We start from the raw sequence: 23,731 nt of genomic DNA, 5'->3' as shown, positions 1-23,731 counted from the left end.
CGCGTGCACACTCACCAACCACTTCCACAGGTACACCTGCTCATTCATGCCCTTAGCAAGTTATGTGCCATCAGCACAACATATAAACTCTTGCAGATAGAGATCAAGAGGTTCAGTTAGTGTTCACAAAAATATGACTTAAGCCTGTTTTGTTGGTGCCAGATGGGCCAGTTTGAGTATTTCAGAAATTGCTGATCTCCTGGGATATTCAGCAGTTTCTAGAGTTTACATAGAATGGTGCTAAAAACTGAAAAACATCCTGTGAGCAGCAGTTCTGCATGGAGGAAACAATGATGAGAGGTCAGAGAGAATGGTCAGCCTGTTTTCAGCTGACAGGAAGCAACTCAAACACTCTTTGCAACCATGGTGAGCAGAAAAGCACTTCAGAATGCACAATATGTTGAACTTTGGAGTGGATGGGCTACAGCTACAGAATACCACACTGGGCTCCTCTTCTGTCAGCCAGGAACATGAATCTGAGGCCAGGCCACATACAGATTCACTGAGAGTGGACAGATCACAAAAAGACCAGGTGATTATTGTTTGTTTGTTTTTTGGTGCACCCCGAAACTTTAACTGTCCAGTTTCAGTGCCTGTGCCCACTGAATGAATTATTAACTGGGTTTGTCACAACCACTCAGTCATGGATGAACAGAAAGTTTGAGTAGCAAAGTTGCCAGATTCAGTGGTTCACCTGACAAAAGGCCTACTTTTAGTTGGACTTGTGTGGAAGGAAATGTGCTCAGACACTTTGACAGACTTTGGGCTGGTTTTGCCATGATTCAGATGGTCTTTAAAAGCTACACCGATGCAGTGTTGTGTTGCTTATTCATGGAGCTAAAATGGAATATTCTCCACAGTCCATCATTCAGCAAAATATTGCTTGATATTCACTCCTGTTTAGGGAATTCTCATTTTCTGAAAATAATGAAGTGCACAATTTGGGGAATGATTTTTTTCCCCAAAAAGTGTCTAAGTCATTCATTAAATGATTTTATATATATATATATATATATATATATTATATATATATATATGTTTGTATTTGGATCCACAGTGCATGTGGTGTAGCTGTGGGCCGTTACTGGCGGAAATGCGTCACTCTAGCGCTTTGTTGTGTTCCTGTAATGGCGGAACACACGGAGGGAGAAAGCGTTGGGTTCAGTGCTAACAGGTCAGCTTTTAACTCATATTATTGACTTACCTCGACACATATTCAGTTAATAAATAACGAGGGTGAGATTTAAAAATTGCAGTTAATAAATTGCCCATTTGGACTTCTTTTTTCTGAATTTGAGGCTGTAGGAGGCTAGCGCGCTAACGTGCCTAGCATAGCATGCTAGTGTGGTTACTAGTTTAAGATGGACAATACGGAGGCTGCTCGTCTCTGATATGTGCTGTTTAAGCTGAATGGTGTATCCAGCTGCAGTTAATTAGGAGCTATTTTGCGATTTTCATAGCTAGTTTTGCTGTTTTGTAATCAACCCTAACGCAGGGTGTCGTAAACTGATGCAAAAGTGGGATGTGGCTGGAGGCTGGAGGTGCTGAATGAATGATGCCCGCCGTGTTTTTCTGTTTATGTGTGTTTTTGGTTGTATGACTCGATGTACTTTATGTGTATCAGCAGGATGGCGCAGCAGTCAGCCCCCCGGTTCCCCGCCGCTGTCCCTCCGGTGGCTGGGGCATTACCGCGGAGGCAGCCGTTACTGAGCACTCCCGCCACTCCGCCGTTCCCCGTGATGAGAGGCCCTGCTCCCGCAGCGCGAGCCCCGTTCGCACGGATGCCCTTTGACCCCAGCGTGCCGCCGCCGGTGGGCGCCGCCCATTTACAGGTGTACCTGTTTACACTTCACTGCATTAGAAACTGATTTATTAACCAAATGCACCAGGATCATTGGTTAGATTTAGTGCTAAGCTTGTAATTACCATGTCTGCCCACCTCAACCCTGTTCATCAATGGAAAGGGACACAGAATAGATCCACTGCTGACAAGATGATATTTGACTCATGGAAATATTCTCAGCACAATAGTGACATGGTAGCACACACAGTGCTGCTGTGAGTGGATTAGATACAGAAGTGTTTCTGGGAAACACCTCTACATTCCTGTTCAAAAAAAAAAAAAAAAATGGGCCAAGCACAAAAAATATTAATCTTTTAATGGTCTTAACAACAAATCATTGATCAGGAAATTAGCAAGAATTAAATGGCACCTCCTGTGCCACCATTTGCTCCTTTACTTTTGCTCCTTTACTTCTGTGTGGGGGGAAAAACTACAAACTGGGAACTTCAATTATATAGTCTACTTACAGCTAATCTTTTAAGAAAAAAAAAAACATCCCTGAACATATTTTTGGAAGTATCTTGAAGTTTGTCCACCCAGACATGTGTTAATTTGAATTTTACATCAAACATTTTAATCAATATCACGATTTTACCTTTGCGTACAAGAAGACTACATAAGTGAATTTCCCTGTTTCTAGCTTTTCCCCAAATACGACAAACCATGCAGTTATATGAAATTAATCAACTTCAGGCTGGCCCTCCGCATCACATATGACATATATTACTATTATTAATATTTGTTCATCTCACTTCAGGATACTAATGTAAACACTACTGTGTAACTAAAGTTTATTGTGTCTATTGCTGTTTTTTTTTTTGGTCCTCTAAGAGACCACCGTTCATTCCACCACCGGTAAGTGCCATGCCTCCTCCTCCTGGAATAATCTTCCCTCCTGGTATTCCACCTGCGGCTTCACCTGCTGCTGCTCCTTCCCTCACATCTACAGAGGAGATCTGGGTGGAAAACAAGAGTCCAGAGGGAAAGGTATTGTGCTTAATGTGTAGTCTTCATATGCTAAATAGATCAGTTAGGTATGTACCAGCTAGCCTATATACTAATGTGTATTCATCCGACACGAAGGGCTGTATTTATTGTATTGCTGCTGCCCATTACACTTTTTTTGAATAGTTAAAACAAGTTAACCCCAATTTCCACTTTCCCAAAGGAGATGTGAGATGTGGAAATCTTTCACATATTTTTATGTGGAAAAAAGTTCCTAAGTGGAGATACACACATTTGGCGGTGTGCTTTAAGACACAGTATGATTTCCTGAAATATTTAAATCTGAACAAACTTTATTGTGAACCTGTGCACTGTAACATTATGTGGTCAACCAGAATCGTTTTTTTTTTCTCCATAGCGCAGTTTGGTTTCATTCTGCTCCCATATTTTGAAAAAACATTATTCATGCAGTTCTACTCCTGGTAACTCAGATGTAAACATGTTCATATGCTGCTGGTGTCTTCTAAACTTTATTTTTCTGCCTCACCCAGTACACCAGTTCTGGTTCTAGCTCTAATCTGCTTGCTTTCATACAGGTGTATTACTATAACGCACGTACACGAGAGTCAGCTTGGGCAAAACCAGAGGGTGTGAAGGTGATCCAGCAGGCTGAACTCACGCCTCTGATGATGAGCCAGGCTGCAGGAGTGGCATCCAGCAGCCCCAGCCCATCAAACAACCTCCCAGCAGCAGCTGCAGCAGCCTCCAGTACCACACACACCACCCAGGCCTCTTCCACAGTCATGAGCTCCACCTCCACCCCCAGTACGAATGTAGTCTCGCCTCTCCTACCCACTCCTGGAACAGGTAGACAGAACACACCTGCTCCAAACCCACATCAGCTTGAACTTTACTCTTCTTTCTGATTTGTGCCAGTGGATAAGTTTACTTAAAAGGGTTTTTGTGTCTTTAATTCAAGTTGATTGAATTTTATTTGTACAGTGCTTTTAAGAACAGATATAGTCACAAAGCAGCTTTACATAAATCCTGGTCTAGAATTCATTCTCGGAGTGACACGTGATGATTGGATATGAAACTCGTGAATTACAGTGTAATAGCATTCGGGTCCCACAGAGGACCGGTGAGCAGTACTGATTGTGTTAAACATATGCAGTGTTGGGTATAAGAACAGGATACAAATCTTTTACTATTTGCATTTGAATGTTAAGTTAGCAGCTATTTAGTATTCAGATGTAGCTGAATGTCAATTTTGTAGCACTGTACACAGAACAAGCATTAGCACTAGGGCTAGACTGTGTGCTTTTACCTAGCCCACAGTTAAAAATATTATATATATATATATATATATATATATATATATATATATATATATATAAATCTGGACATTCAGAGTAGTAACATTCTCACATTTTGGCAGCTTTTGTTTATTGTTTCAGTAGTGTAAATGCTCTGTAAATGATTCCTAGTATATAGCATAGAGTGTTCCTTATCCATTCCAGTTTCCTACAGGGATGTCTCTTCTCCTAGACATGCCAAAGATGGATGTAAATATTAATGCTAAATAATATGTGATTTTGACTCAATTTCATCTAATATCTTCTCCTGGTCTTTTACAGTTCCAGAAGGCACAGAGCTGTCATCTGCAGTAACTGCCCCCCACACTGTGGCTGTGACCCACGTAGTTGCTGTAAATGCCCCCGCAGGAGCAGTCACTGTCACAACAGGGCCACAGCCACTTCCTGTGGCATTACCCCACACTGTGCCACAGCCCGCTGCTGCCATCCCAGCATTCCCCCCGGTCATGGTGCCACCCTTCAGAGTGCCTCTGCCTGGATTGCCCATTCCACTGCCCGGTAGGTTGAATCTCTCACTTGATGAAAACTGCAGTGTCACCTCTTTTGTGCTGCATCTGAATGCCTCCTCCCTCTTTCCCTTGATATTGATTTTAATCTTCATCCTTCTGTCCTTTCCTTCTTTCTTTCTGTTGAAAGTGGTAGTTGCAGCCTGTAATAATTTTTTGATTGATAAAGCTTTGCGAGAGTAATCCATAGATGGCAGTATTACTCTCATTATTATTATTATTATTATTATTATTATTATTATTATTATACTACAAGCAGATTACGTAATTGCTACTAGCCTCAGTTTAAGCTTGGTGTATATTTTAGAGGAGTTTTTTGTTAAAGATAGTCAGTCTAGTGTATCAGACTGACCGAGGAAATTGTCATTACCAACACAGAAGCTGTTGGTTGTTTGACCTGCGGGCTGCAGACACTCTGCCTGTTACCTGTGAACTGTAGTTGACGTCTGTCTTTCTTTGACCAATGGTCTGTGCTTACTTGATTCTTTTAGGTGTAGCAATGATGCAGATAGTCAGCTGTCCTTATATAAAGACTATCTCTCCCAGCAAGAACGGTAATTCCCTCTCCATCGCTAGTCGGCATGCTGGTGACTGTTGTGCATCTATGCTTTATGTATTGTATTTACCTTGTAGTTATAAAGAGCCCATAATTTCCAACCAAAACCTGAAGACTTTATTGTTTCAGAGTGATTTTAAATGCAGAGAGCCCAGGCAATAAATTTATAGCTTCCAACATCTCATAAGCTTACATTTTCTTGTAGCTATGAATTGCTGTTCTTGTCAAATCTTTGTGCTTCTCTGTATTTTGTAGTGATTTATTTGTGGTATATTTGTGGTATGTGTCATTGCTGTAGCATGCATTGTTGTGTTGTCAGTGTCAAATGCAATTCTTAAGGTGACACCCAAACTGAAGTCAGGGATCACTTTGTTTTCCTTCTGGCCTGGATTTGTTGCAAACTTTGTTCAAAATATATCAAAGATATTTTCCAGTAATCACCAACTTTCTGAAATAGCACTATAGATTCTTGAGGGCTAAACTGCAAGCAAGGTAAATACACATGTATGCCCTTTTAGGTGTAGTGTTGGTTGTGCAAGAAATAAAACATCCAGTGATCGGCAGTTCTGTGGGCAGAAATGATGAGAGAGGTCACAGGAGAATGGCCAGACTGGTTCAAGCTGACAGGAAGTCTCTGGTGATTCAAATAAACACTCTTTACAGCCATGGTGGGCAGAAAAGCATGTCAGAATGCCCGTCAAACCTAAACAAATGTGTCCTAACCGAATACAGAAAAATCACAAAAATAGATAGAGTATTCAGAGTTTTTTTTATTTTTTAACTGTAGATAGCTTGCCAGCTTCAGGGGCTGAGATCCCACAGGATGAAACAATAAAAGGTAACACAAGGTTTTTATATTAATGTTGAACTCTAAAGAACAGCCCGTAGAATCTCATGGAGAGGGTTGGTTTAAGTGAAATCATGTTCAACAGCCATCCTGTTAAAGCTTGTCTAAGGGCCAAAATATAAAACTGATCAGTGAGGCTGAATTAGAATGAAATTTGAACAACATTATTATTTTTATTTTCATTGAGAAGTTAAACAGTTTGTGCTATTTGTCTTCTGGCCCATAATCAGTATCAGTTTCTGACCACAGGATGCCTTTGGCTGGATATTTTTGCTTGGTGGACTATTCTCAACCCAGTGACCTTGAGGTGTATAAAAAAATCTCAGTAACGCTGTTATGCCTAATTCGCTAGAACCAGTTCAACACGCGCTGCTGAATGATCCATAACCCAAATAACATCTGGTCAGCAGTGGTGCATTTCTAATGATGGAGGGAATAGAGAGTGGCTGCATAGCAACAAATGGTTTACACGAAGTGATTGTATCCTATAACCTATAAGGTTGGGTCTGCCTGCTGCCAGTTTTTTTTTTCCCCCCCAACTTGATAACAATACAGTTTCAAAGGCTCATTGACGTTTTGTTCACTCCACTGGTTCCTATTTTTCCTTCTCTCACATGTATATCAGCTTATTTTTCCTTCTCTCATATTAGCTTAATAAGGGCTACTGATACACCCTCACTTTCATTGTCACTGGGAAGATACCCTTATCTTTTGTACCTTTACTATGTGTTTTTCACTGGAAAATGACTTTCAGCTTTAATTTAAGTGTATTTATATCATTGTAGGAATTATAGCACTTTATATCTATGGTCTCTCCCTTTTAAGGGACCAGTAATTGGGCAAACTAACATAATCATAAATTAAGTTGTAGTTTTTTAATACTTGGTTGCAAATTCTTTACAGTCAACGACTGCCTGAAGTCTAGAACACACAGACATCACTAGACTCTGAGTTTCCTCCCTGGTGATGTTCTGCCAGGATTCTACTGCAGGTGTCTTCAGTTCCTGTTTGTTCTTGGGGTCTTTTTTGATTTTCCTTCAACAAGTGAAATGCATGCTCAGTTGGATTCACGTCAGGTGATTGACTTGCCCACTGCAGAACATTCCACTTCTTTACCTTAAAAAAAAAGTCTTGGGATGTTTTCGTCGTATGCTTCAGGTCATTGTCGATATGTACTGTGAAGTGCTGTCCAATGAGTTTTGAAGCATTTAGCTGAATCTGAGCAGATATTATAGCCCTGAACACTTCCGAATTTATCCTGATGCTTTCATCAGCAGTCACATCATCAATAAATAGAAGGGAACCAGTTCCACTGGCAGCCATACATGCCCACAACCTTAAGATGAGGAGGCATGCTTTGGATAATAAGAAGTTCCTTCCTTTTTCCATATTCTTCTCTTCCCTTCATTCTAGTACACGTTGCTCTTTGTTTCATCTGTCCATAGGATGATGTTCCAGAACTATACAGGCTTGCTTTTTGTTTTTGTTTTTTTGTTTGCTTGTATGTTCGTGTTTAGATTTTTTAATTTTTTTATTTTTTTGGCCAAACTCTTATCTGGTCTTACTGTTTTCAAGGTTCACCCATGGTTTTCCATCTTGTGGTAAACACTCTGTATAATACTCTGGTGAAGTCTCTTGATTAATCTCCTGAAGGGTCTTTTTGATCTGACCAAATGTTGTGAAGGGTTTTTTTTTTTCTTCACCAGGGAAATAATTCTTCTGTCATCCACCACAGATGTTTTCTGTTGTCTTCCAGGCCTTTAGATGTTCCTGAATTCACCAGATTTTTCTTTAAGAATGCATCAAATAGTTGATTTGACCGCATCTGTTATTTTTGCTATTTCTCTGATGGGTTTCTTGTGATTTTCAGCCTAACGATGGCTTGCTTCACTGGCAGTGACAGTGATAGCTAACAACAACAGATTCCAAATGCAGGTGCCACACTTGAAATCAACTGTAGACCATATCTGGTTACCTGTGAGTGAAATAACGAGGGAATAACACGCACCTGGCTATGGAACAGCTGAGCAGCGAATTATCCGAATACTTTTGGCTAACACCATTCACCCGATTTGGATGTAAATACCCTCAAATTAAAGCTGAAAGTTTGCACTTTCAGGTATTCATTATTTAATTTCAAGTCCAATATACTGTGGTAAACAGCTAAAATAACAATAACTTTGTCAATGTCCAAATATTTATGGACCTGTCTGTATATAAATAATTGTGGAATTGAACACACAAAGTTGTGAAGTGTAGTAGAGGTCTTTAGAAACAGAGTTTTTGAGTTTTGGCCATTGCTGACCCAGTGTGTTTATGACAAATGTGTGTGTGTGTGTTTTTTCTAGGTATGCTTCCTGGCATGGCACCTCCCCTTTTACCCATGATGCCTCCTCAGATGACGGTAGCAGCAACCTCATCTCCTCTGTTAGGAGGAGATTGGTCAGAGTTTAAAACTGCAGAAGGGAAGTCCTACTATTACAACAAACGCACACTGGAGACCACCTGGGACAAGCCCGAGGAGCTCAAAGACAAAGGTCTGGGTGTGTAGCGGGGCAGAGTGATCACTCCCTGAAACGGGCCACTGTTAAAAACTCAAATAAGATATGAGTGAATTAAACTTGACATCCAGACAAAATTTTTGAATTTAATAGTGTTTCTGGACCACACAACGTGGCCAGCTTATGGCCTGACTTGGGTACATGTTCTGACATGCCATGGGCATATATCTATCTCTTGGAATGATTTGGGAGCAGATTGTGTAACTGGTAACCTCTCTGTGATTTTCCATAACAGAAAAGGAGCTTGAGAAGGCCAAGGACTCTGCAGAAGATACTGAGGATACTGAGCTGATGCAGGTGGAAGATGGCAGCCCCAAGATTGATCCACCTATAGAGCCAAAGGAGGTAAATTTCTGCTAGATTATCATAGCTAATGTGTCACTGTGGAAGAGTTGCATAAACAAGACACTGATTATATTTAATAAATGAAGTGTACTGGATTTGTTTTTTTTTTATTAAATCTTTTTGGGATTGGTTTTGGTTGTAGGAGCCCAAGGAGGTAGAGATGACTGAAGAAGAGAAGGTTGCTAAGAAATCCAAACCTGTAGCCACCAACCCCATTCCAGGCACACCATGGTAGGCAGGAGTGGAGCACACAACTAATGTTTAAAACCCTAGCTGTACAATACAGTGATTATTTTGATTGTCTTGCTCAATATTAACATTATCATTACATATTACTGTTAATATTTGAACAATTATTAGGCCAACTTAGGAACCAGGTAGTTTTATTGCATGTAATTTTAAATCCTCAACCTTTTTTCACTGTTCTCTCAAATGTAAAAGTTTCTAAATCCAAAAATGTGATCTCGGTGATTTTGACTGTGGCATGATTATTGGTGCCAGATGGGCTGGTTTGAGTATTTCTATAACTGCTGATCTCCTGGGATTTTCAAACACAACAGCCCCTAGAGTTTACTCAGAAGGGTGCAATAAAGGAAAAACATCCAGTCAGCAGCAGTTCTGTGGATGGAAATGCCTTGTTGATGAGAGAGGTCGGTGGAGATTGTCCAGACTGGTTTGAGCTGACAGAAAGGCTACAGTAACTCAGATAACCACTCTATAACAATTGTGGTGAGCAGAAAAGTATCTCAGAATGTCGAACCTTGAGGTGGATGAGCTACAACCTCAGAAGACCATGTTGGGTTCCACTTCTGAATCTAGTAGAACATCTTTGGGATGTGGTAGAACGTGAGATTTGCAGCATGAAAGTGCACCTGAAAAGTCTGCAGAAAATGTATGATGCAGTCTGTGTACATGGACCAGAATCTCAAAGGAATGTTTCCAACATCTTGTGGAATCCATGCCAGGAAGAATTGAGGCTGTTTTGAGAGCAAAGGGAGGCCCAAACCAGTATTAGTCTAGTGTTCCTAATAAACTGCTCTCAAGATTTCTAACTTTCATTGTATATTATATGAAATAAACAAATAAATTAATAAGTTAACAAATAAGTTAATATTAAAACAAAACAATGCAATGAAAGGTGCCTCATCCAACCATAATATCTGACCATAAGGCTTAATCCAAAGTTTCTGTTTAATTACGCAAACCTATTTTCATATTCCATAAACATTTATTTTAACTATTATTCTGGAACCAGAATATAACAGGGGACTTAAAGGGTGTGTTTTGCATAAATATAGCAGTCTGTTTAAATCTTTGCCTGATTTAAGCTGATCTTCAGTGGAAATTGTAGACAATTTTAAATATGAGCTGTGATGGAATTTATGGAGAATTTATCTGTGTATAGACACAACAGAGACCTTTCAGTGTTGTGTTCAATTCTGTTTCCATGTCAGGTGTGTGGTTTGGACTGGTGATGATCGTGTGTTCTTCTACAACCCCACCACACGTATGTCCATGTGGGAACGGCCGGAGGAGCTGGTGGGGCGAGCTGACGTTGATAAGAGCATACAAGAGCCACCACACAAGAGAGGCCAGGACAATGGCCCTAAGTCAGGTTAGTGCTCTTCTAATCTTAAAACTTAATCATGGTCACAAGAGTAAATCGGGGCTTTAAGGTTATTGTTTACATTGTCTTAGTTCTAGCTTGTGTTGGAAGTACTTGTAGCCTGGCAATTTTGTATTAAATACTGGACATTTATTCTATGATCATGCCATTCAGTATTAATTTTAGCACTGGATCAGTGATTGTAACAGAATTTGATTTATGGCAAACGCAGACATGTCAACTCTTAAACTTTTAATGCAAGGGACATTATCGTAGTTGAACTCTAGTAATGTCTTCTGAAGACCTGTGTGTCATCTGTCTTGAATGACTTGCTGATTTTCCACTCCTCCTGTCCAAACCATCTGTCCTTAACAAAAGTAAGTGTGTGTGTTTGTGTTTGTGTGAACAGTAATTGTTAAGCAGGAACAAGAGCTTGCAGCTACAGAGGACACATCAGAGGATGAGCCCAGCAGTGCCAAGAAGAGAAAGTGAGGGTTCATTTCATTTTCATGTTTTCTTTCTTTTTGATGTAGACATGCATGTTAATACTGAACCAATAATTATCTTGCATACTGATACTTACTATGAAATATACCCACAGTTTTCTCACAGGTGAAAAATCCTGTTCCCCATTTCAGTACTGTTTTTAACATGCTCTAAACGTCTTGCCCTAACCCATTTCTCTTTTGGGGAAATAACTGATGCCATCTTAAGGGCTATTCCAGCATTGTTTTAGCTGAGTGAACTTTGAAATGATCCCTTGGAGGGGCAGGGGATCAAATTCTACATAAATGTAGAACATGGATCCTCAAAAAATGATGGAAAAGCTGTTGTAAGCTAATTGTAAGCCAGAGCAGTAAAATACACTATGGCCAAAGGTATGTGGACACCTGACCATCACAACTGTATGTGCATGTTGAACATCCAATTCTAAAACCATGGGCATCCATCCCCTCTTTGCAGCCATTTCCACTAGATTTTGGAACGTGGCTGTGGGGAATATATGAATATATTAAAAACATAACATCTGATATGCTAAGTTCAAACAGGGCACTATGTAGCAATCTAGTGTGTAAATCACCAAGGAATTTGCTTCATGAATGTTTTATGCTATCAAGGGTAGGTGCGTTCTTATTTTAAAATCCACTCCTTGTTGCCCTCTCCTCCCCTTGTTCAACCACTGGCCACTTATACGTGGCTGTTATAGATTATAAAGTTGTGAGGGAATGTCAAAGAGGGCATCTTTTGTATTGCAATTGTACAGAAATGGAGCAGTTCTAAAATATGAAGGACGTAGTCGCTGCTCTTGTAACCAGAGCTGAGTGCCAGCAGTATCTTACGTGTAATCAGCACACACTATGCACTCATTCTGACAGACCCACCAAGTTTGAGGGGAAATGTAGGTATATATATTTGACAGTGTGAGTGTATAACTCATAGGCCTTGGACTTGCATGACAGATGATTCAACTGTGCAGTGAGAGTTGTCCCCACAAAATAAGATTTTGTGTAACTGGATTAGACAATGACCTGAATACGTATATTGTCATACCCTTAACAACTAAAATTCATAATCCGTCCTCTTTTTATGTTGCTCAGTAAGTCTTTTTTCTTTAATTTGAAATTCTTATGTTGTGTGTCACAGATTGGAGGAGAAGAAGGAGGCAGATATGGAGAAGGAAGCAGCAGTGGAGGCTGAGCTGAGAGCAGCTAGGGAGCGAGCCGTGGTTCCACAAGAGACTCGGATGAATCAATTCAAAGATATGCTGCTAGAGAGAGGGGTAAAACCTAAGTACTCCCTTAAACACACACTTTGCTCTATCCTTTATTTGTATTAACATATAAGCTGTGGCTTGGCTAGGCCAAATAACCTTTTGAGTGATATTTAATATGAGATTCAGATTTTTCATCATTCCTAAAGGGATTTTCTTGCCTCTGTTCTTTAAAGGTTAAACCTGATGTTGCCTTGAAGCTTTAAGTCTCATTAAGATACTCTCTTGACCTTTCAACTTATCAGAGTAACATTGATCAGCCTCATCTCATCTTCTCATCAAATATGAGCATCACTTATCCCCTCACCATGATCAGTGGCAGCAGATTAGTTGGTTCTCACATTAAAAAGTAAACTGCTCTGTTACGTATGTGCTTGAGAGCTCTTTAAGGTGCTAGCCAAGAGCTATTTGCCCTTTGCCAATGTGTTCAATGCAACAGATAAAAGGCAGCTTTATACAGTCAAAAGGAGCAGACATCAAGGTGAGACCCTCCTCCCCCTTTAGCTTCTGTGTGCTTAAAAGAGACCATAATGTAGCAACTAGATCAGCCACTGCGAAAGATGTAGAGGAGCACCCATCACTCCCCCTTTTGTCCCTGACTAATTACCCCAGTCTTGTCCTTGCCAATTAGTGTGGGGAGAGAGCTGGAGGGAGGTGCTGGGCCACCCTGCCGTGTGTGTTATTCATTAGAGATGCTGATGTGGAGGGGGATGAAACGCGGCAGGCATACACCCTGACATCGGCACTGTGGGGTGACGTGCTCAGAAGAGCTCACCCGCTGAATGTCCTGCTCATTAGAATGGGCGTAACTACAGAGGAAAGGGGCATTAAAAGCTCTCATTTCCCACTCTTTGTTTCTATATTTGTTTCTCTCTGTCTGTGCCAGGTTTCAGCATTTTCTACATGGGAGAAAGAGCTGCACAAGATAGTCTTTGACCCCCGTTATCTGCTTTTGAACCCCAAAGAACGGAAGCAGGTACATGCCCACTGTTCAAAGCTACACACTGTTATGCATTCAGAGATACACAAACACACACCTCTCTCTTTCACAATCATATTATAGAATGTATTATGCCTGGGCTGAACATATACAAATATTCATAATTATGCACAATGTAAAACATGTACATAAACAGCTGTCATAAACATTAAGCATCAGCGCTGCTTACTTTCAGTTTACTTCTTATACTTAGAAAGTCTCAAGTGAATCCATGTTTTTCAACTTTATCTTCATCCACAATATATATATATATATATATTTTTTTTTGAGATTACCATGGATAAATAATTTTCCTTAGTCTATATGACAATATATAATTAAAAATAGATAATATATAAATAAAAATAGTTATGCTAACAATAAATACATGAGAGAAGTAGTTCTTATGTAAGTAGTTCCCACTATCAAACACTTCTCTCTGAAGGAGTAGTCCTATTTCTGAAAGGGCCAATTATACATGCTAAGAGCTTAATTAACAATTGACTTCGAAGAATTAATGAAAGTGTTCTGCAGAAGAACACTTCTGTGTGTCTTGGGTGAATGTTTCTTGATGGAAGTAAACACCAGCCTTTGAATCATTATAAATGACTTTTGAGTGAACATATTTTCTGCTCCAGATGCAGTAAATATATATTAGGCTGGGGGAAAAAAATCACTTCATGGCCCTAAATCCTAACTCGGTTCTGTGCAGGTGTTTGATCAGTACGTAAAGACCCGTGCTGAAGAGGAGAGGAAAGAGAAGAAGAACAAAATAATGCAAGCTAAAGAGGACTTCAGGAGGATGATGGAAGAAGCCAGACTGGGAGTCAGGTGAACACTAAGACCAACTTTATCACTTGTCTTCATTTTCCATACGACACACCACAAAATGCTGCTCTCTGCAGGAAAACACTGCCAAATCTGACTTTTTTCCAATATTTTCTCATTGATCTCGTGTGGATGTAAGACATAACATACACCCAAATAGTCAGCATTCAAATACAAGCGCCTCAATTGGTTAGCCATTGATTCGAATACTAGTATGCAATCCAGGACCATGTACAAGTTTACAATAGGACAAAATATTGTGCCAACAGGATGATGGTGAAACACGCAATACAAAGCAGGGGCTCTGTGCACACAATTATGTTACGAGTAAAGAGTACGACAAATTTATGACAAACCTAGACTTGAACTATAGATGAAAATGGCAGCAATGCATTATCACAGTTTGTAGTGTAGCACTGTTATTAATATTTTTATGTAATATACATGGATGTTCAATTGAATTTTGCCTCTTTTTTGCATTTTATTTTTCAGAACTACATTCAGCGAGTTTGCAGCCAAGCATGCTAGGGATACGCGGTTTAAAGCTATTGAGAAGATGAAGGACAGAGAAGCCATTTTTATTGAGTTCATGACCTCTCTCAGAAAGAAAGAGAAGGAGAACTCAAAGAACCGAGGTGAAAAGGTGAGAATGATATCCATAAGAGTCTTAATTTCCACTGTAGATGATTGGAGGGCACTGATGGACCTTTCATCAGGTGGTTTATTGATGGAATACAAGCAAAAAGTAGGGATGACATGGATTAGTAGACCCAGTCCACCTACACTTGCTTTGGGGGTAAAGTAAATAGGACACTGGTAGTTCCCTTCATATGTGCTTCCATGGCTTTATGCAGGCTGGTATGCAGTAGTTATGCTTAAGTAATGGGTGACTGTGCTGATTGCCTTTGGCAGCTAAAGGTCACCAATAAAACATTAATAGCAACAAAATGTCACCTGTTGGGGGAGGGGTGATAGGTGGGGAGGTCTTCACAGAGTGGGGTTCACCAGAGGATGCCAATCTACAGCAACTCTAAGGCTGTTTTAACAAACATCGCTTACTCATAGTATAATGACCAGTCAGAGCAGGGCACAGGAAAAGATCCTTTAAATCAGGGGTTCTCAACAGTTTTACAGCCAGGGACCCCTCTTACTGTAAAGTAAATTTCATAGACCTCCTCAGTTCGTATTTATTTCATGAACATAATACAACAACAGCTATTACACACAGAATACATTCTGTCCAAATCAACATTATTTATAAGCATACTAGTTTTTGAGTCACTTGCTTATTGAATTAGATTTGGATTGGCATATAAGGTGAACTTTCAAGTTCTTTTGGCTAAAAATATACAAGTACAATTCCAGGGAGGTTATGCACTTACTGTCCACTTTATTAGGAACACCTGGACACCTGCACATTCATGCAGTTATCTAATCAGTCAGTCGTGGCAGCAGCACAATCCAAAAAATCACGCAGATACAGGTCAAGAGCTTCAGGTAATGTTCACATCAAACATCAGAATGTGATGTGATCTCTGTGACTTTAACCATGGCATGATTGCTAGTTCCAGCTGGGCTGGTTTGAGTATTTCAGAAACTGCTGATCTCCAGGGATTTTCATACACGACAGTCTTTAGAGTTTATGAAGTCACAGAGATCACTCTTTTTCCCAATTTTGATGTTGATGTGAACATTAACTGGAGCTCGTGACCTGTATCTGCATGATTTTTTTTTGCATTGCGCTACTGCCACATGATTAACTGATTAGATAAATGCACAATAGTGCAGGTGTAGAGGTGTTCCTATTGAAGTGGATGGTATATGCGGCAATGTTTTCTATAGAAGAAGTCATCAAATTCAACTCAGCCTCCAATTCTTGTCATCAATTCAAGTCATCAGATTTAACTCAGACTCCACTGCGTGTAGCCTAAAATTACTCCATTGTAATGAGAGTTTAGCTTTGCAATAATAACTGAAAGGATATTAGCGACAATATGATGTCAAATTAATAGCTGTGTGTCAGGCTGATTGTGATCCATCTTGTTTTAGGTGAGGCAGGACTTCTTCGAGTTGCTGTCTGATCACCATGTGGATGGCCAGCAGCGCTGGAGCAAAGTGAAGGAGAAGATGGAGACGGACCCCCGGTATAAAGCAGTGGAGACGTCAGCTGCACGAGAGGAACTCTTCAAAAGCTTTGTGGAGAAGCTCGCCAAGGTATAGGGGATTTATTTGCAATTTAGCATACCAGATGGGCGAAACTCATAAGTATAAAATCTGTTTTCTTTGTATACACCCACACCTCATAGGATACTAGTGAAAAGGGAATTGACTAACCACTGTTGTTTTTGTTTATAGTCTTTTATTCAGTTATGTAGAATTTGCAGTTTTTTCAGTTTGAGGCATTTTCTGGTTTCAGGCCCACTTTAACTTGCAGTGGTTGTCAGGAACCATGGTTTGTGTCTCCTTAATGTGTTTGTGTTTGTGTCCTTAATGTGTTTGTGTCTCCTTAATGCTTTCCCTAGAATTCAAATTCAGAGAAGGAAAAGGAGCTGGAGAAGCAGGCACGGATCGAAGCCAGCCTGAGGGAAAGAGAGCGGACAGTGCAGCGGTTTCGCTCTGAGCAGACCAAAGAGATTGACCGTGAACGAGAGCAGCACAAACGAGAGGAGGCTGTGCAACACTTCAAAGCTCTCATGTCTGATATGGTGAGATGTGTATGCCACCACTGGCTAAAATCATTGCAAATTATATGGACAGGTGTAAAAAGCTATGTCACACTCCATGTGTGAAGGTCCACAGCAGTGTATTTTATGGTTTTCCTGCTTTACAAACTGCTTTACAAACTCACATGTAAGGCTCAACGGTTAACTGATGACATACTTCATCAGCTAATTATCAAGGCCTTCATAAAGTCAATCAGACTCCAGTTTCCTGTTTTCATGTTTTCACCTGGTTTAGCTCATTTTCAAGCCCTTCGCATGAGTTAAATCGGCTATATGAAAGCAGGGACTAAACTGCCTTTCAGTCTGTCAGCATAACTCTCATTACGTAATGGAAAAATGAACAAAATATATTAAAATCAGTGTGGCTCTGAAGAGTGACGAAGATGGGAAAATGTAACTGTAACTGACAGCTGGCCACTTGGAAAACATTAAAGATACGATGAACCCACGATAGCAGGTAGCCCATTATTCCTCATGCCTTTGCTCCTGTTTGCAGAATTTCACACACAAGCAGCTGTTTGAGATTGCTTCATAGCTTTTCCGGTGTTTCTAAATGTCAGGTCAGATCCTCAGATGCTTCCTGGTCTGAGACGCGACGTTCCCTGAGGAAAGACCACCGCTGGGAGTCTTCCTCATTGCTGGAGCGAGAGGAGAAGGAGAGGCTTTTCAATGAGCACATCGAGGCGCTAACTAAAAAGAAGAAGGAGCTGTTCCGCCAACTTTTAGACGAGACGGCCATGGTACAACCACCATTATCTGCTCTTTATTTTTTATGTATCTAATCATGTGCATCACTGTGAATACTCCTGTGTGGATGGAATGCAAATAAAAACATTATACCAACTTGTTTCCTCTCAATAGATCACACTGACATCAACATGGAAGGAGGTCAAAAAGAGCATCAAAGAGGATCCAAGGTGTATGAAGTTTTCTAGTAGTGATCGGGTAGGAACACTTATTACTTCATTACATCATTCATTGTATTAGGCCATAAAGAATCGTAAAGAAATGTGCCTGATTAATCTGGTGAGTGAGTGTACTTTGCGTTCTTTGCAGAAAAAACAGAGAGAATTTGAAGACTACATTAAAGACAAGCACATTTCAGCAAAAGCAGACTTCAGAACTCTGCTGAAAGAGACCAAGTTCATCACATACAAGTGAGTAGTTAAATAACCATGGCCTGCCATACAGCATCACTGAGCTAGATTTGACTTGGGGATGCACCAAATGTTCATGGAATAGAATATTTTTCGTAAAATTATTTGTAAGATATTTTTTTTTGTACTTTGTATGAGTTGTATCCAGAGACACTGATAGAGCATGAGAGACTGCACTGTTCTATAGAAACACTGTGATGGGGCATATGAGACTGCTCTGTTCTTTAGAGACACTGTGAGAGAGAGTAGGAGACTGAGCTGTTCTGTAGACGTACTTTGATGTGATATGGGAGACTGCGCTGTTCTCTAGAGACGCTTTAATGGAGCACCGAAAACTGCTGTTCACTAGAGACACTGTGCTAGAGCATATGTGACTGCACTGTTCTCTAGACATACTGTGATGGTGTTTGGGAGACTGGGCTGTTCTCTAGAAACACTGCTATAGCATGGAATACTGTGCGCTGTTCTCGAGGGATTATGATCGAGTGTGGGAGACTGCCCTGTTCTCTAGAGACTCTATGATAGAGCATTGGAGGCTGCACACTGTTCTCTAGAGACCTTGTGATAGAGCATTGGAGGCTACACACTGTTCTCCAGAGACAATATGATAGTGTGGGAGACTGCCCTGTTCTCTAGAGACACTATGATAGAGTAATATGAGGTACAGGGCAGGTGTTTGTAAGGCAGCTGTCTCGCACCTGCAGTTGGTGTGCTAACTTTACTTTCAAAGTGCCACTACTTTGCTGCACCCATGAAGTGCTCTGAGGCACACACTTCGGCAGTTAAAGGATGAAAATGTCCAGTAGTCTTAGTTGCAGCTTTCGTCATCATTATGTCATATTGGCACATGTTTAGAGATGGTTTAAATTCTTAGACTCAGAAAATATGTTGATTGCTTCAGTGAAATTGTTTTTTTATGAACTCTATTAATGGATTGATTTCAACTGTAGTTTCATTACAAATTGTTTTTTATTTCATTTTTAATAATAGTGGAAATGATTGTCAATGTTTATTTTTTCATATCAGATCTCGTAAGTTGATACAGGAGTCTGAGCAGCACCTGACGGATATAACGAAGATCCTACAGAATGATAAACGCTATCTGGTACTGGACTGTATGCCAGATGAGAGACATAAACTCATCATGGCATATGTGGAGGAGCTGGAGCGCAGAGGACCCCCTCCCCCTCCCACAGCCTTCGAGCCTGCCCGGCGTTCCACTAAGTGATCTTCTAACTCAAATACACATACACACGTTCCAGACCTCCAGCTTTTTTAACTCATTGTTTGCAGAGTGCCATCCATTGCTTAAATTCTTAAGGCCAGAAACAGACGCTGTTCTCGAATGCAGGTTTTTGGTACATTATCTACTCATCCTCAGCACATCTGAATGAACTAAGGCTGGGTGACCAGTGGAAGCAGGTGTGCTGATGAAATTCTGTGAAAATTTACTTCTGGCCTGAGTGACAGCTGAGAACATCTGTCTAAAACGGTTAGAGTGGCAGTGCAAGCAGGGATCTGTTCCAAACCCAGACGAACCCACCTGATCCCTCTAGCACGATGGACATCTGCATTAGTTCTGCATGGCTAGCTGTGTTTGTGTTGTGCCAAGGAAAATGTCCGGGAGCGGGATTGGCAGAGCAGCAAAGACCACCTGTACCTCCCTATTCCGCTACTTTTTTCAGAACCTGTGTCTGCCATGCCATGCCATGCTCCCCATCGCTTGGACTTTTGTACAAACGGTTTGTTGAAACCAGGATCCACAGTTTCTCTCTCATATTTGGGACTGCGGTCATCCACTGTGGCTTTCATCTACTGAAGCACCTCGGTTCTTCTGTCATTTTAACTGACAACTTGTGTAAAATGTAAGATATTTTTTAAATAATGGATGGGTGTTAATTCCTTCACTAACCATATGTAATGTTAGTCTGTGAAAGCAGTGACAAGTGCCAGTCTGCTGCTAGTGGGGTTTAATTTAATTGTTCAGATGTTTTTGAAAAGATGACCATTTTTTGTAGCTTCGGTGTTTCTGTACAAGTTGACCGAAATAAAGGCAACCTACTTTTTTACATATTAAATAAGATTTCTTTATTCTTGTTAAAATAATACTTCAATATATAGTTTAGTTTTCTTACTGAAAAATGGGATACTGATGTAAAATACAGGCCATGCCCTAGTATTTATCTGGAACATAATTTATTTTGCGCAAATACATTTCTAAAACATTTCCTCTCATATTTTACAGGTGTAATAGCTCTATTTGTGGAGATAAATTCACACTATTTGGAGAGTTGTACAAGGAATTTGCTAATTTAACAATCCAATCCAGAAATGTGCTATTTACAGCTTCATAACATCAGGCAAAAAGACATAAAACATGTAAATGTAGAGCATAATTTCTCTACATAAAGTGTGTATATCTGGATCACAAAATATACCACATGAAACATTTCTCTACAGGAGCACTTAGCCAACAAACCAAACCATTCTCAAGTTATTTTATGATAAATAACAATGTGAGTTTAATAAATATAGTCCACAAATGGTACTGCTAGGATTGTCTTCTGGGGGATCTTCATGTCTCACTGGTGGAACCCTGTTTGAAACATGAAAGGAACTCTAATCTCAGTAAGAAGCCTTAAAGTTTGCTGGTGGTACCCTGACCTTTTAGAGTGTGCATAAATGCACTGTATATGCTATGAAATATTGACTTCACCCTGTATAGTGTCCAATTCTGGGATTTGGCCTGTAGGTCGAGTTCCCGTGAGGTCACTTGGTTGTAGCTGCTGAGCTTCCTGTTGCGAGTGTCAGAGTTGGGGTGTGTGTGTGTGTGTGTGTGTTGCTTCTCAGGTATAGTGTCTTAGGCTACTGCTTGCCCTCTTTGGGGTCCTGATGCTCCCAGGGTACGGGGTCGTTCTCATGAGACATGGAGCCACCCTCGCGCTCGTTCCAGAACTGCTCCACATCGGGCGGCACCACGCCATCTTTATTGCCGTTACCGGAGCTTTCCTCCTCCTCCTGCTGCTGCTGCTGCTGTTTGTCGGCTCGGGACTCGTCGGTATTCCTCGGGGGAAGGTGGGCGGAAGCCTCGGGTCGCGGGGTGGGTGACCTGGGCGCAGTGGGCGCGTGCGGCCCGGGTTTAGGTTGCTGCTTGGGCGCGTGTTTGCGCAGCGTGAGACGCCGCCACAGCCCCTTGTAGCCCTCGCGGAACTCCTCGGACAGCGCGAGCACTATGAGCGGGTTGGCTAGCGAGATGGCAAACATGACGAACTGTGCGGCCACGGTGAAGAGCACAGGCGGCACGGGACCGTCGCTGTCTGCTGCGTGCCTCATCCACACCCACGCCACCCAGTGCGGGAGCCACATGGTGGCCATGGCCACGGTCAGGCCGAACAGCATCAGGGTGAGCTTGCGCGACCGGATCTGTGCTCGCAGGTTCTGCGTCTTGCTGCAGCGGCGCTGGCATCGGCCGTACGCGCGCCAGAAGTAAAGCAGCGCGAAGCTAAGCGGTGCGCAAAAGGCCACCAGAGGGTACGCCTTCACGTAAAAGGACATAAACTCGCGGGCTTCTGGTGGCACCTCGAGCACGCACAGCTGTCCTCCGTCTTCCTTCTGCAGCGACGTGAAGAGCCAGTGGGGCAGCGGGAGGACGCAAGCCAAGAGCCACGTGAAGAGCAGCACCACCACGATGGTCTTGAGGCGGATCGTGACTTGCTTGGTCGGGTTGCTCACGTACCTGTAGCATGCCTTGGCCATGATGGCCACCGTAAGGCTCTTCGCCGCCATGCAGGAGTGCACGAGCCAGTCGCACGTTTTGCACACGACTAAGCCCAGAGTCCAGCCTTCTCGGGAGTACGCCGTGGCTTTAAACGGGACGGCGAAAGCCAGCAGCAGCCCGTCAGCCACCAGGAGGTTGAGAATGAGCGCGTTGATCAGGGAGAGCTTGCTTTTGCGCGCGTTGCCCACCAGCACTCCCACTGCGGTGGCGTTGGCAATGAAGCCCAGCACGGAGATGACGCCCAGCGCTACCGGCACCAGCACCTTCAGCTCTCCCTGCTGCAGGTGCTGATATGCGCCTTTCTCCAGAAACGAGCGTCTGTTCAAGGTGCCGTTAGGCGCGCTGACGTTCCCGTCCTGAAGTTTGTCCATTTCCGCAGAAAGAAGTCAGACTGTAAATAACTGTCTGTCACACGCGGTTTATACTCCCTCGGACCCGGGCGTTTTCTTGACGGAGGCTGCGGGCTGCGCGCGGTTATAAAGGCGCAGTGTGATTGACAGGTGCCCTCCCCAGCTGACTGTCTGCATTCACACGGACCGGAGCGCCGCGTCCTCTCGAGGCCAATTAGAGTGATTTCAGCTAACGAGCGCTGCAACACACTGTGATTTTCAGACTAGCTGCTCATAATCACCGGAAACTGAGCGAGTTTTACGCACAGGGCTTGATTACGCCGAACGGATGCTCAGGGGGAGCATCGAAAATGTGTTTTTTTTAATGTGTTTGTGATACGACAAAATTTACTTCTTATCAAATCCCAAGAACTGAATCAAATTACTTGTGCAATCTTTTTCATCTGTACTAACAACTAAAACTCTTCTCATGAATACGCACAAAAGACAAGCTCTCTTCTCCTTCGGCCTTCAGCGCAAAACTAAACACAATCGACTCCAAATCTCAAAGAATAAACTGCATGATCAGGATCTTACTCCACATTATGAAAAGATAAGGACATTAGATGCACACATTTACAAACACTGGAAAAAAGGTTCAGGGGAAAACGAGGTTTTCGCCACAGTTCTGTATTACTTTCTATACGAGAAAAAAGAATCTGTGGTTAAACCGTCATTTCCCTTAGTTTCTGAAATTTCAAATGAAGTATAATGGACTTCCATTTATGGACCATTACTTTTTATGCAAAAAGCCACAAAGTTTTTCTGTGAAATGTCTACAAATGATTCCAGTGCTCCCAGCTTTCAAACAGGAGTACTGATAGAGTTCACATGCCAATAAAATATTAATAAACTTTACTAGCAGTGAAGAAGGTTGTAGGAAAGAGAAACAGAGGAAGGAGGGAAAATAATCCAAAATATTAAAAAATATCCAAAATATTACATCCAAAATATTTCAGTTCATTATTGTTTCATTTATTCCTTCATTTCATTTAGTCCACTTAGACACACTTAATACAGTGTAAAATAAATAAATACATTAGTAAATAATTTATTACATTTTCTCTAGTTGCTGTTTTTCTTGCACTGTGACAGTTACTTCCTTCAGTGTCAGACACAGGCATATTTAAGAAGTTTATATCACAATTGTGAGCAATATATTGACATATATATTTTATTTTGAGGGGAGTATTCTTGGTTTTGGAGTCAGTGTATTATTTTGCCCACTGTATATGAAGATTTGCAAAATATGTACAGAGTTTGGGAGCAGAGATTGTTTCCTGATGTGTAAAATAATGGTATTCACAATATTAAAATATCCTGCTGAGGGTAATATTCAGAATTCATACAGAATCTCTTAAATAATAAGTGTACGTACAGTGCCGTGACAGTGTTATGCTGTGTTTGGTATTTTTGGCATGGTTTGAGTTCTATACTGATGGGCGTGGTCTCTTCCCGGATGACTCCACCCCCATCCAGAGGGCATGAAGGCTCACTGAATAGTTTGATGAGGATGTCAAT

General features: G+C 41.4%; 2 protein-coding genes across 10 annotated transcripts; one reads left to right on the top strand and one right to left on the bottom strand.

The window, feature by feature from the left end:
- The first annotated feature begins 1,032 nt into the window (after nucleotides 1–1,032).
- tcerg1a (transcription elongation regulator 1a (CA150)) lies at nucleotides 1,033–20,112 on the top strand. 9 transcript variants are annotated; one of them, XM_026917988.3, is made up of 21 exons: nucleotides 1,033–1,174; nucleotides 1,628–1,832; nucleotides 2,675–2,830; nucleotides 3,385–3,655; nucleotides 4,426–4,662; nucleotides 5,162–5,224; nucleotides 8,422–8,610; nucleotides 8,870–8,979; nucleotides 9,122–9,210; nucleotides 10,434–10,594; nucleotides 10,995–11,073; nucleotides 12,230–12,365; nucleotides 13,243–13,332; nucleotides 14,048–14,166; nucleotides 14,656–14,806; nucleotides 16,213–16,377; nucleotides 16,686–16,868; nucleotides 17,447–17,626; nucleotides 17,748–17,831; nucleotides 17,943–18,043; nucleotides 19,070–20,112. In XM_026917988.3, exons 1-21 carry the CDS (start codon nucleotides 1,128–1,130, stop codon nucleotides 19,269–19,271), a joined length of 3,018 nt encoding a protein of 1,005 aa, XP_026773789.3. In that variant the 5' UTR covers nucleotides 1,033–1,127; the 3' UTR covers nucleotides 19,272–20,112. The 9 variants fall into 9 exon arrangements, with proteins under 9 accessions (XP_026773789.3, XP_026773785.3, XP_026773790.3 ...); XM_026917984.3 differs by having other exon boundaries at nucleotides 8,422–8,616; XM_026917985.3 differs by having other exon boundaries at nucleotides 1,060–1,174; nucleotides 1,625–1,832.
- Nucleotides 20,113–20,243: 131 nt separating this feature from the next.
- On the bottom strand, nucleotides 20,244–22,339 carry gpr151 (G protein-coupled receptor 151). The gene has a single exon (XM_026918437.3). It carries the CDS (start codon nucleotides 22,190–22,192, stop codon nucleotides 20,909–20,911), a length of 1,284 nt encoding a protein of 427 aa, XP_026774238.3. The 5' UTR covers nucleotides 22,193–22,339; the 3' UTR covers nucleotides 20,244–20,908.
- Nucleotides 22,340–23,731: the final 1,392 nt, after the last annotated feature.

This window comes from Pangasianodon hypophthalmus, chromosome 7 (assembly GCF_027358585.1).
Source record: "Pangasianodon hypophthalmus isolate fPanHyp1 chromosome 7, fPanHyp1.pri, whole genome shotgun sequence".
NCBI lineage: Eukaryota > Metazoa > Chordata > Actinopteri > Siluriformes > Pangasiidae > Pangasianodon > Pangasianodon hypophthalmus.
The sequence above is the reverse complement of the archived record's forward strand: the minus strand, read 5'-3'. Positions and strand labels throughout refer to the sequence as shown.

Bases quoted from the DNA above. Each gene is read 5' to 3' on its own strand.
- tcerg1a (XM_026917983.3), top strand. From the start codon at position 1,128: ATGGCGGAACACACGGAGGGAGAAAGCGTTGGGTTCAGTGCTAACAG. The intron at 12,366-13,242 runs GTAAAACCTAAG...TGTCTGTGCCAG, and splicing joins ATATGCTGCTAGAGAGAGGG to GTTTCAGCATTTTCTACATG. The intron at 13,333-14,047 runs GTACATGCCCAC...GGTTCTGTGCAG, and splicing joins ACCCCAAAGAACGGAAGCAG to GTGTTTGATCAGTACGTAAA.
- gpr151 (XM_026918437.3), bottom strand. From the start codon at position 22,192: ATGGACAAACTTCAGGACGGGAACGTCAGCGCGCCTAACGGCACCTTG.